Source organism: Aplidium turbinatum, chromosome 4, assembly GCF_918807975.1.
Source record: "Aplidium turbinatum chromosome 4, kaAplTurb1.1, whole genome shotgun sequence".
NCBI classification, from domain to species: domain Eukaryota; kingdom Metazoa; phylum Chordata; class Ascidiacea; order Aplousobranchia; family Polyclinidae; genus Aplidium; species Aplidium turbinatum.
In genome coordinates this window covers 35506351-35524610 of record NC_137475.1, presented here as the reverse complement: position 1 = coordinate 35524610, position 18260 = coordinate 35506351, and the positions used below count along the sequence as shown (strand labels likewise).

Genomic DNA, 18260 nt, shown 5'->3' with positions numbered 1-18260 from the left:
AAGCCTTAGCGGTTGTGCTTGTTCACTGTTACTAGTTGTTTCTATAATTTTCTAGTCTACTAATTTGCAGTTAGTCTTGCGTACTTGTGTAGTCTGTTTACTGTTTATCCACTTCTTATATCGGCATAAAGAATATCATTGTCAAGTTTTATAAACAATATTTTTCTGTCAATCAAATCTTCATCAACCTCTTAAACTCTTAGGGATCGTTGGTTGACGACGAGTCCTTGATCGAGATGCTGGCTACCACCAAAGAGATGGCGTTGGAAGTCAGTGAGAAACTAGCGGTGGCGGCCGATACCGAGGTGAAAATCAACGCTGCTCGCGAAGAATTCCGTCCCGTCGCCATCCGAGGATCCATTGTTTACTTCTTGATCGTGGAGATGTCCATGGTGAACACGATGTATCAAACCTCTTTGACGCAGTTCCTTGGTTTGTTCGACGAATCAATGGCCAAGTCTGCGAAGTCTCCCATTCCTTCCAAAAGGATTTGCAACATCATTGAGTTCTTCACCTTCCTCGCTTTCAGGTATCTTATTGAACAAAAGTCCAACTTAATACTTATTTGATGATCCCCCCAGCGCATGCAAAATTGTTCAACTCTTGGCGTCTGTAGTTGAGCTTTTGATTCTCACCAAAGACTGCTCTCCATCATTCAGCGGTTGTCTGTGAATGGACAACAGAAATTCTTGTCAACGACGGTGACCAAGTCTGTGTCAGTAGTTCAAAACCTATGCATTGTGCAAGCAATAATGACAGATCTAGGAAAGGGGGGCGATTGGGGCTGGCTGGATCGCCCCCTATAAAGCACAGAAAAGTAACTTTATTTGCGGTGTATTTGCAAGGTCAGACATTGCGTTTGTTGAAATCGCCTTCCCCTCCTAAGGCTCCTTGCTGGATCCGTCCTTGGCAAGCAATCAACCACAGTTGTCTTGAAAAGCGTTAATCTTAAAAAAAGCTTTTTCAGCCGAAGATGATATTACAAATCAAAGCCAGCAATGGCGACCTAAGCCACCGTTACATATCTTCACACTTAACTACTTGTACGTTTTTCAGGTACACGTGCAGAGGGTTATATGAAAACCATAAGCTTCTCTTCACCCTCTTGCTTGCTCTAAAGATTGATTTGAGGAAAGGTCAGTTATATTCTTTGTTTGAAGTTTTCCTGCAGTAATACACAATAAGAAACATATTGGATCTTGCTAATGATCTAACCTCAATCTGTTCGCCACTCAAGCGAGCTTAGTAACAACTTGTTGTTGCTTTATTTTAGCTTTTATTCGCCCCAGCGAGTTTCAAACCTTCATCAAAGGTGGAGCCGCGCTGGACTTGAAGTCTGTCCAGGCGAAACCGTGCAAGTGGATCCTTGACATCACTTGGCTCAATCTCGTACAGACACAGAAGCTTCCAGAATTTCGCGAGATTTTGAACCAGGTTTGTGAATGCAATTGTTTCACCATGAACAGATAGATATGTTTGGATCTCCATTCTATTTGATGTTTTATCTTCGTTAATTTAGGTTTCGAGAAACGAAAAGCAATGGAAAGCTTGGTTTGACACAGAAGCTCCCGAAGAGGAGCTAATTCCCGATGGTTACTCTGCTTCTCTGGACACCTTCAGAAAGTTGCTCCTGATCCGCTCATGGTGTCCCGACCGCATCATGCCGCAGGCCCGCAAGTACATCGCTGATTCACTCGGTTCCAGGTATGTCTGCCTTCTGTAGCTGATCACCCGATATCTTCATACATCTTATCTGGTTGAACTCACTAACTGTCGAACTTTGAACGCAGTCTGGACTCTAGTGGAAACATACGGTCGATCTGTAATTTTTACTTTTGCCAACATGTCAACGATGATTCAAAAGTAATTCTAAGTAATATTCGTCCACTCCTTTCCATTTTCAGATACGCGGATGCTGTGATTTTAAGCTTGGAGGAAATGCATGCGGAGAGCAACATCCGTGTCCCGATGGTGTGCCTTCTCTCACAGGGATCCGACCCTACTGATCAGATATCTTCCCTTGCAAAGAAAAAGAACCTGGAATGTCGAGCTATATCCATGGGGCAGGGTGGGTAAAACTAAAACAGCTACAAAAAGATGCTTAGTGACTTCAATGACTGCTTGACATGAAATCAAAAACAAAATTTACATATAGCGTCGCTCGATTTTGATGGTGCATTTGAGGAGAAATTGTATATACTGTTATCATAGATTTCTTGTATGAATAAGTGTCGTTTCGAAAGCAGTTTGTTTGAGAAGTATTGTGCTGAAACACGGGCGAGTTTTAAGTTGTTTCTCTTCGCAGGTCAAGAAGTGCACGCTCGGAGGCTGGTAAGCACGAGCATGCACACCGGTGGCTGGGCGCTGCTGCAGAATTGCCATCTCGGTTTAGACTTTATGGATGAACTCCTCGATACGGTACTGACCGCAGAAACCGTTCATGTCGATTTCCGGACATGGATCACTGCGGAAGAACATCCTAAATTCTCCATCACGCTTCTCCAATCGAGCATCAAGGTCAGCAGGCTACACATTCATTTATAAAAAGATACCTTCCTTGAAGACATTAAAGGATAGAGCACAAATATGTTCTTGATTAGCTGATAGATAATGATACACCGTTTTATGTTCGTTTGTACGTGTATTTCGTCAGTTTTTCCTATTTTTGGATGTTGTTATTATTAATGTTCATTTCAAGGTGTTCGTTTTGCTTCATTCATTGACAGTTCACTAACGAGCCGCCCCAAGGAGTGAAGGCCGGATTGACCCGCACCTTCGCCGGGATATCCCAAGACCAGCTTGACGTCAACAATCTGCCTCAGTGGAAACCACTTCTGTACTCGATAGGCTTCCTTCACACTGCGGTCCAGGAGCGCCGCAAGTTCGGTCCTCTTGGTTGGAACATCCCATACGAATTCAACACATCCGACCATTACGCGACGGTGCAGTTTCTGCAGAACCACCTTGACGACTTGGATCCTAAGCGTGGCATCCAGTGGAATACAGTGCGCTACATGATCGGTAGGGTTTTTGGAAAACTACTCAGTCAAAAAAGTATCATTTTAAGTGTTGGAAAGCGTGGTTCAATGTATGACAGTATGCCCTTTAGTTATATAATTTGAATTATGATTGTTTTGCTACCGCAAGTTTATAATAAATATAAAGTTCTATTGTTTAAATATAAAGTTCTATTGTTATTTCTTTCAAAGACTTTAAATTGTGAATATCACAATATGCGTCATACCAGGTGAGGTTCAGTATGGGGGCAGGGTGACGGACGACTACGACAAACGCCTCCTCAACACGTTCGCGGCCGTGTGGTTTCACGAGCAGATGTTCAACAAATCGTTCTGCTTTTTCACCGGGTACATCATTCCACACTTCAAGACCACCAAAGAGGTAAAACTTTTAGGAAAAAAATTGAAGTTTCAATCATCTTGGAGCAGACATTGACTGAATATGAATGATTAAATTATTTTTATCTTCTATTCCATCACATAGGTCATGGATGCCATTGACACCCTCCCTTTGACTGACACGCCTGAAGTGTTTGGTCTTCATATGAATGCAGACATCACATACCAGACTAACTCTGCCACCACAATCCTCGATACCATCCTCAGCATCCAGCCGAAGGATTCCGGAGGAGGATCAGGAGAGACACGAGAATCGGCTGTCTTTCGACAAGCTCATGAGATGCTCACTAAGTTGCCCGTAGACTACGTTGGACACGAAGTATGTCAAGAAAAATTCTGTGAAAAAGAAAAAAAGGCTCCACATTTGAAAAAAGTGTTATTTTTGCTATGCTTTGTAGTGTTGATTTTACTTAAAAAAAGAAAAAAAAAGGAACAGTTTCACTTGTAGTCTTCACTATTTAGGTCCGCTCCCGACTGGTGAAGATGGGTTTGCTGAACTCGCTCAACATTTTCCTGCGCCAAGAGATAGCTCGGATGCAAAAAGTTTTGACACTAGTGCGCACTACACTGACTGATCTCAAACTTGCCATTGAGGGAACTATCATTATGAGTGAGGTATTTTACCGAGTTGTTGAATTGCCACGTTTATTGAACTTTAGTCGCCTGATCGATTAATGTGTGATGCTTTCCATCATATGTCAAAGCATATTTTACATATATTAAATTAAAGCATTATGTGCGATATTTTGTTGATTGTAGTACCTTTATCTTTTATGTGTAGAACCTTAGAGATGCTTTGGACAATTTATTTGATGCCAAAGTTCCCACGCAATGGCGGAAGTTGTCGTGGGAATCTTCCACAATCGGGTTTTGGTTCACAGAATTGATCGAACGCAACAGCCAGTTGTCCTACTGGGTATTCGAGGGCCGACCCACATGCTTTTGGATGACGGGATTTTTTAATTCGCAAGGTAAACAATGTTAAATGATGTTTTCATGCATCAAAGGAAAGAAAATGCAAAATAATGTAGCCAACTTCGAGTAGCCTGTGTGTACTGTATTTTGTATTACAATTTTTTTTTCTCGTTCAGCCTATGAGGTTTATTCAAATCTATACTGTCCTCCCTTGCGGTAAAGAGCAGCCTTATGCTCAACAACACTCTTTTTTAAATGAGCCAATCAAACAGACAAAAGTTCAGTTTTCCGTGTAATGCAATGAAATAAAGTACTGAACCGCTGCAATTGTTATTGTTGTAAAAATCTCACTGAATCTTCGCGTTGCGCTTAAGGTTTCTTAACCGCAATGCGGCAGGAGGTGACCCGGATGCACAAAGGGTGGGCTCTTGATACAGTTACTCTGCACAACGAAGTGTCGAAGCATTTCAAAGAAGACATTGGTGTAGCACCTGCGGTAATTTGATATTTGTGAATAGACGTTGAAGTATTTTGTTTTAATTTTTAAGGATGACAATATCACTGTCGACATTAGGGTTTGTGGAAAACTTCACAATTAAGTCATTATTTTGCTAATCGCATATCATCAATATCATCCATTTTGCTTCAAAGAAGCCTGGTTTTCATCCCGAAACATCAGGGTCAACCAATAAGGTACCTGCAGCTAATAAGGCCCGGCCAGTAATAAGGCCCACCCCCGGGATCTCCCTTGTTACAACTCTTTTAAAGAAAAGTGGAAGCTCTGATTGCTGCTATGGTGAATTGAGACTGACTGGTGAAGTTTCACAACCTAAAGTTCAGAACTTTTTGAGTTACGGAACGTTGAAGTTTGGGGGGGACTTACATTGAGTGGTTTTATTAATTTTCACATATTTTAGACTGCTCTGCAGTTAACAAACCGCTTTGACTTCCGTTTTTTTGCATTTTATGTGAAAGATATGTGCAACGTGCATGCTGATGCAGTAAAACCAATAAATTTGAACTTTTTTTTCTAGTTAAAACAAGACTGATAATGATGATCAGACTAGGCTAATATTGATAATAAGGCCGGCCCATGGGGTAGGAAAATTGTACCATTGTGCACCCCTGGTTAAGAAAGTGGGAGTTAAAGACTTGAGTGACCCAAACAATAATTCTTGTTACACCATTAATCCAATTTGTTATTGCAATGGAAATATCAATTTCAATATCAAAATACTTTATCATCCCTACCATATCTAAAAACACCATGTCGCTTTGAAAAAAAAATGTAGCATGGGGGGAGGGAATAGTTGTCTCTGTATATTTACTTATTTTTTCTTTGCCTGTGTTTTCGATTAAGTTAGAAGTTGTTTTGTGGTGTTGTTATTGTGAAAATACACCTTTTTTATCACTTTTGGTGCAAATTCAAACAGGGCCTTATTCACAACGCATGCATCTAATAAGAACCGCTTGAGATTTTTTTTTTTAATATTTCACAACTCCTTTTACGTAGAAACTTGTTTCACAGATATGTTGTTTAGATAGACGCAAAGTATCCTCATTCCAAGTTTCGTTCAAAATTATGCAGTATTTAGAAAAATATTGATGTTTGAAAATTAGCGGACCTTATTAGCTGCAGGTACCTTATTGTCTGCCGTGACTCCTCCACCTCTATTGTTGGTATCTTAAATTTTCAGGTTTTTTTTTGTCATGTCATCTTTCACGGTGTCATCCAACGTTTTTTGGGTTTTCCTTTTATGAAAATAGGCTATGTTTAAATAAATCATAAAAATTTATGAAAATAAAATAATAATTTTTTTTTTTTGACTTTTCATGAAAATGGTATTTACTAACATCCAGAAAATTTTTCGATACCTTTTGTAAATTAGCTAAAATTGGTGGTAAGACCATCAGTGTATCACTTGAAAACTTTGACACGCAGGAAGGAGTCTACGTACATGGGCTGTTTCTTGACGGGGCGGCTTGGGACCGGCGCAATTCGCGCCTCACAGAATCGCAGCCTAAAGTTCTCTTCGTTCCCCTACCAGTGGTTCATATTTTTGCCATCAACTCAACCGCTCCTAAGGATCCGGCTTTGTACGTTTGCCCAGTCTATAAGAAGCCTTGTCGTACCGACCTCACTTACATCACCCCACTTTGGTTAAAATCAAACCAGAAACCCACGCACTGGGTGATGAGAGGTGTTGCTTTGCTGTGTGACATCAGATAAACAGGCGTTTCTGCTGTTTCGCAAACGTGACTCTGTTAAAGTGAATATTTATTGTCGTTGAAAAGTTTTTTTAAGCCTTCTTTCTTTTTTTGGAATGAAAACTTTAGTGACAGTTTATGTAAAGCTTATATTTTGTTTAATAAAAGTTTAAAAACAACGGTGTTTATTAATTTGCTACATGAGTCCACGATTGTGCATCTACCAAAGAAAACCTGTCAGTAACTAAAACTAAGTGTGATATTAGACTAACTAGCTGTCATTTTCCGAAAAGAATGCTTTTCAAAAGCTCTTTATCTTTTACCCTATAGGCCTACAGATAAAACCAAGCAACCACACGGCATTTAACATCATACAATTAGAGTGAACAACTGAACATAAACTATAAACTACTAACGTTTTCGGCCATACTCAGGTTAGCCCTTCTGAAAAACGAAATGCACAAGAATGAAACTACAAAGCAGAGGAGAAAGGCACATCACACGGCAGTTCATTACGCGAAGTAAAAAAGCGCATCATAAAACAAATTATGAAAAAACGTTTAGGAGATAAGAAGCGCCTGCGGCAAACAACTGCGTATTGAGGCGAGGATTGCAGGATTTTATAAGCAAAGCCTCTTGGATTTTCGTATCAAATTTGTGTAGGTAACTTGAGCATGGCCGAAAACGTTCGTAGTTTTATGTTCACTCTAATTGTATTATGTTAAATGCGGTGTGGTTGCTTGGTTTTATCTTTATATGGTTAAAGAAAGTCACTTTTCTACTAAAATTGTACTTATCTTTTATAAAGAAATTTCGAAATCAACTTTTAGCCAGTCTACTAGCTTTTATCAACAGCTACGACTGTGCTCCGCAGCCAGTAGGTCTGTGCCGCGCAACGATAGGTGGGTAGGCAGGCTATAGGGCTAACCATAAATTTTGGTTGGCCTATCCGCTAAAATTAGTGCAGTCGTGGGACCTTAAAACGTGGTGTTTGTGGGAAAAAATTATTATCAAGCTGATACTTTGTTCAAGCCTTCTCCATACTATGGAGTTGGCTCAGAAAAAAAAAATCCTTATCAATCGGATAATGGAAAACCCCCTTTTGGGCTCTTTTTCCAAATGATGTCACAATCCATTTGGGTCCAAAATATGAAAATTTTAAGTTTCTCAGAATAGGACATATTATAGCCTACACCATTTTTTAGCATTTTTCAAGGGGAACAACTTTTTCTATTAACCAGAACCCTGAAAATGTACAGAAAAAGAGTTATTACCGATTTAACAAAAGGATAAATCTATGAATTTCAGAAAAATTTGAAATCATTCGTCACTGTTGGAGTTATTCTATATTTTTTAACAAGAATTAAACAAAGTAAACGAAACAAAAATTGAAGCTATCAATATGATTCAATAATCATCATCAAAAACTTCAAAGATGTTGCCTAATTCCTCCTCGTCTTGTCCCGTTTCATCTTCATTGTAGGCTACGAGGATTCCTCTTATTCTGTAGCCTACCAATATCGACGTTCTGCAGAAGTAAAAAAAAATCTTTATTTGTCTTTCGTCTAGTCCAGGGCTTCCCGATTGGAGGTGCTCACACCCCCAGGGGGTGCGAGTAGCTGTTTCTAGGGGTGTGAGAATCCACCCAGGAAAAACAGCTATACCGTATATAGAGATGGATTTTTTTAAACGAGGGAGGTGGTGCTTATCTCTTAGAGCATTCTATGTTGGCCTATACAGCACTATGCACAACAAGAAAATACCACCCGACAAGTAACAAAAAGGCTGTGGGTCCGAACGTCACGTGATTGGTGGAGGGATAATGCGATAATATTGCGATAATAATATCGATAGTAATAATAATATTGCGATAATAATATCAGAAATTTCCTCATTGTTGGCAATTTCTTATCATACGCATTGGGAAAGAACGCATTTTAAGCGAGAACGAAGTTTTTCACGTTATAGACTGTGGATTGACTTACGAAAAGGAAAGTGTCAGCTACTGGTTGAACAGATAGATTCGTAAAGGCAGGAGAAAGGTCATAGATCTTGATTAACGTCATTGTGTTCTCAGTTTGTGTTATTTCATTATTTATTCGATTTTGCATTTTGTGCTGTGGCGTAGCCAAAGGGGGGTTGGGGGTTACAACCCCCCTTTTGGCACGCGTGTGACGTCACGATATTGAAAATGATGCTTTCAGTCTCTTTATGCTTGAGAATGATGCTTTGAGTCTAAAAAAAATTGCCTAATTTTAAACAAAACTGCATTAAAAGAGCGAGTTTTGGCAATACCAAACATTCAAACATCTCAGCCAGAAATTAGCAACATGAAAACATAGAGAATTAGCTTTATTTTCGAAAAATGCCGAAGAAAACATGATCTTATCCTTTTGCTATGCCACCTGATAGCACCATTTTACAGGAATATTCATACCCACATTTTTGTTTAAAATGCTCTCAAAATGCACCAAATTCAAAGTAACTTTTCAAAATTTGCTGAGGGGAGTCCCCCAGCCCCCCCGCCGCTGGGTGTCGTCTTACACGAACACGCTGTCGGATTTGCCCGCCGGTCTTCAAAAACCCCACTCTCAAAATTTCTGGCTACGCTGCTGATTTTATGTGATCGTGTTGTTGAAGGCTGCCCCTTTTCCTATTTATTAGCCATATAAAGGACGGTGAGCTGCTTTTCTGCGTGGTCTTCGTACATATTTTGAATTTTTTCTCAGAAACACTCTGCTTCAAAACAGGGGGTGCGAGATTGGCTTCATCAATCCCAAGGGGTGTGGGGTGATAAACGAATCGGGAAGCCCTGGTCTAGTCTCTGCTGGAGTAAGCCTATGTCGTTCATACTACTTAGATACGAAAAAGATGTGAAACTGTCTTCGTATTTTAAGCGTACTTACTATATTGTTACATTCAACACCATGACATTCACCACACGAAGAAACACACGCCATTCCATGCTTGCGACAGGTGCAAGTTTTCGTTCCACATGGATTTTTCGTTGATTTCTTTCATCTGCATCTAATTACGTTGGTCAGTGCTTCTGGTGCTATGGGCATATCCGCCAAACTGTACTGATAAGTGTGCTCTCAATGATCTTGCAATTGCTTTGCCTGACAAGATATGAGGGATGCTAGTTATTAGAGCACTGTACTGATAAGTGTGCTCTCAATGATCTTGCAATTGCTTTGCCTGACAAGATATGAGGGATGCTATTTTCCGCGTAGACTTCAGCAAACAAATCCTTCAAGCCAGAACCTTTCATTAGCATTCCAACAGTGCCTAAAAAACGCATAAGAGTATGAAACCCCCAGTCTGCACACAATCGGAAGCTGCTTTTCTTCCATGAGTCCTCTTGCTTTAAGCCACAAAGGCTGATCTAAAGTATCACATGGTGTTTCAACGGCAATCTTTTTTGCCTGGTCGATAACGAATAAAAGTGTCGAATAAATGCAAGTATCATGTGATGAGCTAATGTCAAGATTGGTAAAAATTGAAGTTGATTGGATTTTGGTTTGGGTCGAAACACTGGTTGTACAGTGCACATTGTATTAGCCTAAGCTAGACCAATTTGGCCTTGCTCTACTTTCAGAATGATAAAACCATCCACAATGTCAAGTAAAGTCATAGTTTACTTCAGGTAGAATTGTTGATACCGAGAGTAGTTGTTGAAAAGGTGAAAGTTTGAGCTTTTAGACCAAAATCAAATGATTTGTAGTAGGCTAAGGGATTATTTCGACGCCTCTCTTTTCGACGAAAGTGCTTGCTTTCTTGCGTTCTCTTAGGCGTGGTACATTTCCAAATTGGCCTTGTAAAGGTTTACTGCTTGAGCAGATAATCCCCATACCATTGGCATACTATCGGCAGCAGTGGTTAGCGTGTTGGGCTCGCAGTCGAGAGCCTGCATGTTCGACTCCAGCCACCCGCACTTGCTGTTGTTTCTCTGGGCAAGAAACTTTACCATAATTGCCTCTACCCAGTGATCGATTTCGAGTAATGGGTAGCAGCCTACCGTACCAAATTTAAGTCATAAGTAGAGTAGACAACCGGAAACAGATATTGCCGTCGACTGCAGCGTGGGTCAGGTGTACGTTGGAAGGCGTTCACCTGTTTATTTCGCAATGCAGGATAAAGATATGAAAAAAAAAAAAAAAAAACATTAAATGTACCTTTACCAGATGATCTTGTGTAGCGTGTGTCTGCCCTTCAAGACTAATGTCAACGTTCTGAATCGCAGATTGCTTGAATCGTAGCACTTCATCAGCTGTAATTGCAAATCCAAGTTTGGAAATGTGGTTGATCAGCCAGTTAGATCCAAAGGTCTCGGGTCTGTAAAGCGTTTTCTGCAGTTGATGTGCACCACAACGTTCGATTCAGAAGCTTCAAGCTGAGCCAATTTCTTGTGCAGGTCTTCTCCTTTCATCTTACATGTTTTCTTTATGCTTTTTAAACCCTTGGACCCAACAACATTCTTAGGCGAATCTTCATCTTTTCCACACAAGACGCAGATATCAATTGGAAACTCAATCGTGTGGGTTCCTAAAATAGATGTGACCTATTACAAAATATATGACGCTTGCTTACAACTTTTATTGAATTGTAATGTCATTCTTTTAGTTTGGTAGCACAATAATAAAAATCCATTTTCGTGTAGAAATCTTACTTCACCGTTATTACTTAAACAAATGTCTTAGAGCACTTATTTTATTGCCTCCAGATTTACAATCACAGACAATAATTGTATTACAGTATAAAGATTTACAATCGCAATCAAAGATGTCCATTTAAGTCCATTGCCAAAGCTTCTTGAATGGAAATAGGAATACAATGGAATGAGTTCTTTCATGTTTGATGGCATAGGCTACACACTGTCACTAAATTTCATCAAATTTTCTCAAAGTTGAACAGAAATTTGCAAGTTAGGCTATAACCCCCTTTAGCAATGTTTCTGTACATTTTCAGGGTTTTGGTTAATAGAAAAAGTTGTTCCCCTTGAAAAACGCTAAAAAATGATGTTTAATATGTAGTTAAGAATTTTTTATATTTTGGACCCAAAGGGATTGTGACGTTATTTGGGAAAATGACCCAAAAAGGGGGTTTCCCATCATCCAATTGATCTTCATTGTACCGGTATAGAGAAGGTCTGAATAAAGTAGGCTATCAACTTGATAAAAAAATTTTCCCACAAAAAAATCTCACACGACTGCGCTACCAGTATTTTTATTTCGGCAATAGAAATTTGGCAAGAATGTTCTGTCTCAGCCACGTAGCCTAATACCGGTATTCAATATAAATCAAAATCCCGAAAACAAGTTTTACTATTTTGCACCACAGGCATTAGCGTTGATAGGGCCTGTAACCTTTCCATGAGGCCTGAGAGCTTGAAAGCACCGCGTAGCCTATTCTTTGATTAGATAGAGCAGTGCCGGTCTTTGGGATGTGCAAACCGTGCGATCGCACAGGGCCCGCAAATTAGAGGGCCCGCAATTTACTCAGAAAATGCAGTAATTTTGTCATTTTCAATGGAAAAATTCAACAAAGCAACAAGAAAACATAGAGACTCAACGAATTCACCTATTTCGTCCTCTGAACATTTCGTACCCTGAAAAGATCGAGAAAAAAAACGACATTAGCCGAAGTCGCTGATCGGAGTTGCCGCAAACATTTCAAAATTTCTCGATCTTTTCAGGGGACGAAATAGGTCGAAATTTAATTTTGTTACACAATTTCAGGGTACGAATTTTTCAGGGGACAAAATATGTTGCATCCAGACTCAACATAGAGACATAGGCTTAACTTTATTTCCGAAAAACGCCAAAGAAAGCATGATCTTATCTTTTTGCTATGCCACCGGACAGCACCATTTTACAGAAATATTCATACTTAAATTATTTTTGAACATGCTCTCAGAATGCCCCAAATTCAAAGTAATTTTTCAAAAATTTTTGGGGGAGGCCCCCCAGACCCCCCGCCGCTGGTTGTCGCCTTCGGCGATCACGCCGCCACCACCGCCCCTCCCCTTTCAATGTACCTAGCTACGCTACTGAATTGGATTATTGTAATTGGGGCCCGCAAAGCATATTCCGCACAGGGCCCGAAATACCCTAAGACCGGCACTGGATAGAGCATTATTTCTTAGCAGTGTCATGATTTGGGGCTCGAGAGTCTTATTGGTAGTCTACCGAGCCCAAATTATCCTCGCATCAGCCCTGGCCAAAGTTGTGTCTTTAGCGTACCTGCAAATTGCTCCATCTTTTAGATTCCTTTGAAGGAAGAGCTGCACTTGCTCAAACACACACCGCGAGAGTAAAATCATCGTTTGTTGATGTTTCCGTTTCTTGATTCACGATCGATTGCTTACCGAAGCCTACCATTTTTGAAATACCTTTTTTGATTGCAAAGCGTGAATAAATAATTATAATGAGTGTAGACAGTGGTAGGCCTAATTAAGGGGCTGTCCATAAAAGGTCGCCCGCTGTTACCTGAGTGCGGAGATTTTGCGGGCATGGTCGAGAAAAGGGTATTTTTGTAATTTTATAAGGACGTATAGCCTATTAAAGACAGCTTCTAACTTAATTTTCTAAACTGTTTGGATACTTATTAGGCATATTGTAGAGAGTGGTAGTCTGGTAGACTATAACAGAAAACCGGGAGTCGATAAACACGCACTTTATGTTATTGTCGGAAGTGCTGTTGGAAGTAAAAACATTTCGAACATGTGGATGTGTCACTTTAATCAATTGCTAAACTCGACTGGTAAAAAAGTTGTCAATGAAGAATTTGTTTCATCTCACTTAAATGATATACATGGCTATCACAATACTAAACAATTTCTGACCTCTGCTGACACAGTTTCTTCTTTGCTTCATAAATTGCCATTAAATTGCTCTGTTGGTTGTGATAAAATATCTTCTGAGCACATTGCTTATGCAGATTCCAGTATCAGTGTATATCTTTCATCATTTTTTAATATGTGCCTTGTTCATGGGTATGTGCCAAATGCTTGTCTTAAAACTGAATTAGTTCCCATTGTTAAAAACAAATCTGGTGACGTTAGAGACATCGCAAACTACAGACCTATTGCTCTTGCTACTGTCATTTCTAAACTATTTGAACATGTTGTACTTTTTTTTATTAATGACTATCTCACAACAAACGATAATCAATTTGGCTTTAAACCTAAGCATAGCACAGATATGTGCATTTTTGTACTTAAGCAAGCTGTGTCTTACTACAGAAAACGTGGAAGTCCTGTTTTTTCTGTATTCTTAGATGCTTCGAAAGCATTTGATAGGGTAAACCACAACCTCCTATCATAGGCGTAGCCAGGGGGGGGCGAAAGGGGCCATGGCCCCCCCCAAATTTTCAAAGTTTGAATCCGAAGTTGAAGCCTTTGTTGAAAATATAATAAAATTTGTAGAAATTTATAACGTTTTCCAAGACATCTGGCTATTAACACCCCCAAGGACTTGTTTTAGACACACAGAAAGACACCAATAAATTGTGCAAATCGTAAATCGCGCAAAATTTACTCGATTTACGTTTCTTTTAACTAATTTGTGGAAGCAATTTCAGAATGGCTTACTTTGTTGGGTTTTTGTGTAGCTGAGTTTTTGGTGTTCTCTAATTTTAGCCACAGATTTTGCCCGTTCGTGTGTAAGAGCTCCCTTTAAAAAGTTAATAGCTCTTTATCTTCTAATAAATGTCATATAAATATTACCCTAAAAGTGTTCCAAGACAGCGCTATAATCCATCATTTAAGTGCAATTTTGCAAAAATTTTCCGGGGGAGCATGCCCCCGGACCCCCCTAGAATACGCGTGCCTTCGGCACGCTCTAACTCCCACCAGTTTTATTGCTCCCCTTGCTCAAGCCACCAGGATGCCCCACTGCACATCAGGTGGCGATGTCTTCACTTAAATCAAACACTTTGTCGTTCACTTCAATTCATCAAATATTTGGCCCCCCCCAAAATTTTTTTCTGGCTACGCCACTGCCTCCTATTCAAGAAACTAATTCAACGAGGAGTGCCGATGTGCCTTATTGTTCGTCTAATAGTTTATTGGTATACCCATCAGCGGATGTACATACGCTGGGGTTGTCATTACTCACAGTCTTTTTCTGTCAGCAATGGTGTCAAACAGGGTGGTGTTCTCAGTCCTTATTTATTTGCCGTGTAAATGGATGATCTATCGACTGTGTTAAGCAAAACCAAGGCAGGCTGTTACATAGGTAATACACTTGTTAATCATCTCATGTTTGCTGATGATATTTGTTGTATTTCTCCAAGTGTTCATGGTCTGCAGAGTATCTTGAATGTGTGTGAAGATTATGCGCTTTCTAACGATGTCATTTTTAACTGCAAAAAGTCATTTGCTATGTACTTCCAAACCAAACACTTAAAGTTAAATTTGAATCCAATTGTACGGCTCAATGGAAGTGAGATCAAATTCGTAGACAGTGTCAAATATTTGGGTGTTTTTCTTGACACGGCAATGTGTGACGACAAGGATATAAATCGACAAGTGCGATCAATCTACTGTTCTGCCAACAAATTAAAATCCAAATTTTACAAGTGCTCCAGTGATATTAAAAATGTTCTATTCCGTTCTTATTGTACCCCAATGTAGGCCTATGCATGTCATCTGTGGGAAAATTATCATCAGCGTGACATTAATCGTCTGCGTGTTGCCTTCAATAATGTGTTTAGAATTATACACAATTTGCCTAAACACTATAGTGTACGTGAACATCAAGTCTTGTGTAACATCATAACATTTGATGCATTACTTCGTAAATATGTTTTTTCTTTTGTTGGAAGATGCGAAGTATCGTCTAACTCTATTGTTGCCTCCCTGATGAGGTCTGATTGCCATCGTATATCAAATTACCGTCTTCATTATAATAATTCTATGTAGGCTATGCTATTATCTAGTTTTGATGGCTGCCATGTCATCTGATTGTTTTTATCGTTCTCAATATACTTTCAGTTCTTCTAACTTGTAGCGCTACCGTACCATTGTCTGTAAACTTGTAACAGTAGATAGGCCTAGCCTATTTATTGAGATTTTGTGCATTTGCAGTTTGTGTATTATTTTGTTATTTTTTGATGTTATTTCGTTGTTGTTGTTCGTTATTTGTGCATTTGCAGTTTGTCTATTATTTTGTTGTTTTGTTTTGGATATGGACAGCTTTGTCTGATGCAAATAAATTATTATCTTATTATTGACGAGCAAAAATTAGAGAAGCGCCTTAGGCTACGACCCGCAGCGTTTTTTGAAAGACATTTTCCACAGCAGTTGGACTTTTGAAATTTGTGCAATGATGGCTCGTGCACTCGAGTAACAGCGTAGAACTAGGGGAGTGCTTAAAATTGTTTTTATGTGAGTTCACCTGAAACTTATGCCACAGGTCATCAAATAGGTAACACATAATCTAAAAAAGTTTTGTAGGCCTATGAAAATACTAAAGTTTGATTCCACAAGTGCGCAATGAAAATAAGATAGCACACTTCACTTCTACGAGTTTTACTGGAACTGGTTGGGCGGGATAGCCTATCCTACATATTATTACATAAGTCTACATTTTCTCATGTCTGAGCCGATCGGCGCCGCCTGCTTCCTACCTTCCGTAGGCTATAGCCTATATTTAACACTTTTGAGTCCAAACATATTTTTGTAGTTAGGCCTATCCACTAGCGTACGCAGGGGGGGGGGGCATTGGGCCATGGCCCCCCCCCCCTTAAAATGTTTTAGTAGTTAACGACGTAGATTAAGCCATTTACTATGTTTTGCATTGCTCTGTCAAAGCAATTAACAATATAGACTAAGCCAATACGAAATACATAGCCCAATCCACCTACCCCACCCCAGGTATGCCAATGTAGCATAGTGCTCTGTAAGCCTATTATAGTGAGAAAGAAATGGATAAAGTCTAAACTAAAACCATACCGGGATATCATGAAAACTTCTAGCTTTATTTCCGAAAAATGCCGAAGAAAACATGATCTTATCCTTTTGCTATGCCACCTGACAACACCATTTTACAGGAATATTCAGACCCACACTTTTGTTGAAAATGCTCTCAGAATGCACCGAATTCGAAGTAATTTTTCAAAAATTTCTGGGGGAGGCCCCCCAGATCCCCCGCCGCTGGGTGTCGTCTTAAGCGAAAACGCCGTCGGGCTTCGCCCGCCGGTCGTAAGACTCCCCCTCTCAAAATTCCTGGTTACACTACTCTCAATGGCCCCCCCCTTGAGAAAATCCTGCGTACGCCACTGGGCCTATCCTAGCCTACAATTTTTTGTGCCGCAAAGATGTGTGATAGGCTGTCCACAAGTTTTTGGTAAAACAAAATTTTTCACTGTTAGGCGAGATTCACACCGAACATACAAACTGTCTTCTGCATACTTTTGAGTCTAGCGCTTAACCACTGCCAACGAATGCGACTATGCGAGGTGTTTTTTTTAAGTTACGGGCCACATTGTAAAGATTATGGACCCCTAAAATCATCCCGGACCCGGGTCCAAAAGTATCTTCTCTAGACCCTCCTTTCAACGCTAGTGAATCTAGCAAATTTATAGGGATGCAGTTGTCACATGTTTAAGAAAAAATTCTTCTTTCATTGAGTCTTCAAAATTTGGTTTGTACACTACAGATTCAGTTCAGTTCAGTTGTTTTTTATTTCTGACCATCATATTAAAAACAATACACGTCAACATAGCAAAGGTCGAGAAAAAGGTAAAAGCGACAAAACGCGAACGTTAAAACGTGTTTGTGACCGAAGTAAGTTATTGAGTTGAAAAAAAATTGGCACGGTCGCAACACCTTCAGAAAAATTTAAGATATAAAGGGAAAATAAAAAAAGAAAATGTTACAAATAAAAAATAAATAAACAACATATATTTAGGCTATAACTTTATTAGCCCAAATAGCTTTAGCTGATATATTTAAGATTTGTATGGAAGTTGCTATGAAGATCGGCCATGGTGCGTTATCAAGAGTGCTGATGGTCGTGAGGGGAACACGTCTTGATGCGTTTAGCTCATAGCAAAGAAGAGCAAGGCAGGCAAAGGAAACCCCACAAAGAAATCCTACCACGGGCAAAGCCACATTCTTTTGCCACAAAGTTGCATACAGAAAGGTCCCACTTAACCTACTGCACGGAGTTGTGTTAATCTAGGGCCACACAAGATAATGGTCCGTTATTTGGAGCTTGGTGGCACAAATACATGTAACTGGGCCCGTGTTGTAGGCCTAGTCCCACATTACAAATGAAATGCAGATTTAGTATCACTAACACCGGCTAGGAGTTGATTTAATGTTTTCTAATTTTTCCAAAGAACGTTTGCTCGTTGTGGAAGGGACACTGATAGTGAAACCATCGTTTCAGCGTACGAATGTTAGCAAGAAAATATATAAAAAGCATTAAAGAAAAAATAATTAAAGCTGAAAGAAAGAATAATCAAAGCTTATTTCGGTTTTAGAACCATATCTTCAAATTCCTAAAAATTAGGAGCAGATTGTGGGACTATCTTTATCTTTGAAAAAATAAACATTGCAATACCGGCATTTTAATAGTAAGTATAATAATAAATTATAAAATTAACTGCTTTGCAATTCTCATCTAATCATTTTTTTCTCCTTCAAATTTTTTTTTGATTTCTATTATTTTCTCATTAAAATCATTGAAGTATGACGTTTTAATGGTGTGGCAT

At 39.5% G+C, this 18260-nt stretch overlaps 1 protein-coding gene across 1 annotated transcript in view; it reads left to right on the top strand.

Annotated features, from left to right (window-relative positions):
* The window catches only part of LOC145769626 (dynein axonemal heavy chain 8-like), a 60422-nt gene extending 53699 nt beyond the window's left edge, over positions 1-6723 (top strand). The window contains exons 70-82 of the mRNA XM_082581296.1: positions 204-529; positions 1057-1136; positions 1274-1434; positions 1520-1704; positions 1905-2068; positions 2306-2517; positions 2727-3021; positions 3248-3399; positions 3502-3735; positions 3879-4031; positions 4198-4387; positions 4706-4827; positions 6274-6723. Coding sequence (XP_082437422.1) covers positions 204-529; positions 1057-1136; positions 1274-1434; positions 1520-1704; positions 1905-2068; positions 2306-2517; positions 2727-3021; positions 3248-3399; positions 3502-3735; positions 3879-4031; positions 4198-4387; positions 4706-4827; positions 6274-6561 — 2562 coding nt within the window. The 3' untranslated portion in view covers positions 6562-6723. The remainder of the gene's footprint in view (positions 1-203; positions 530-1056; positions 1137-1273; positions 1435-1519; positions 1705-1904; positions 2069-2305; positions 2518-2726; positions 3022-3247; positions 3400-3501; positions 3736-3878; positions 4032-4197; positions 4388-4705; positions 4828-6273) is intronic.
* The last annotated feature ends 11537 nt before the right edge of the window (positions 6724-18260 follow it).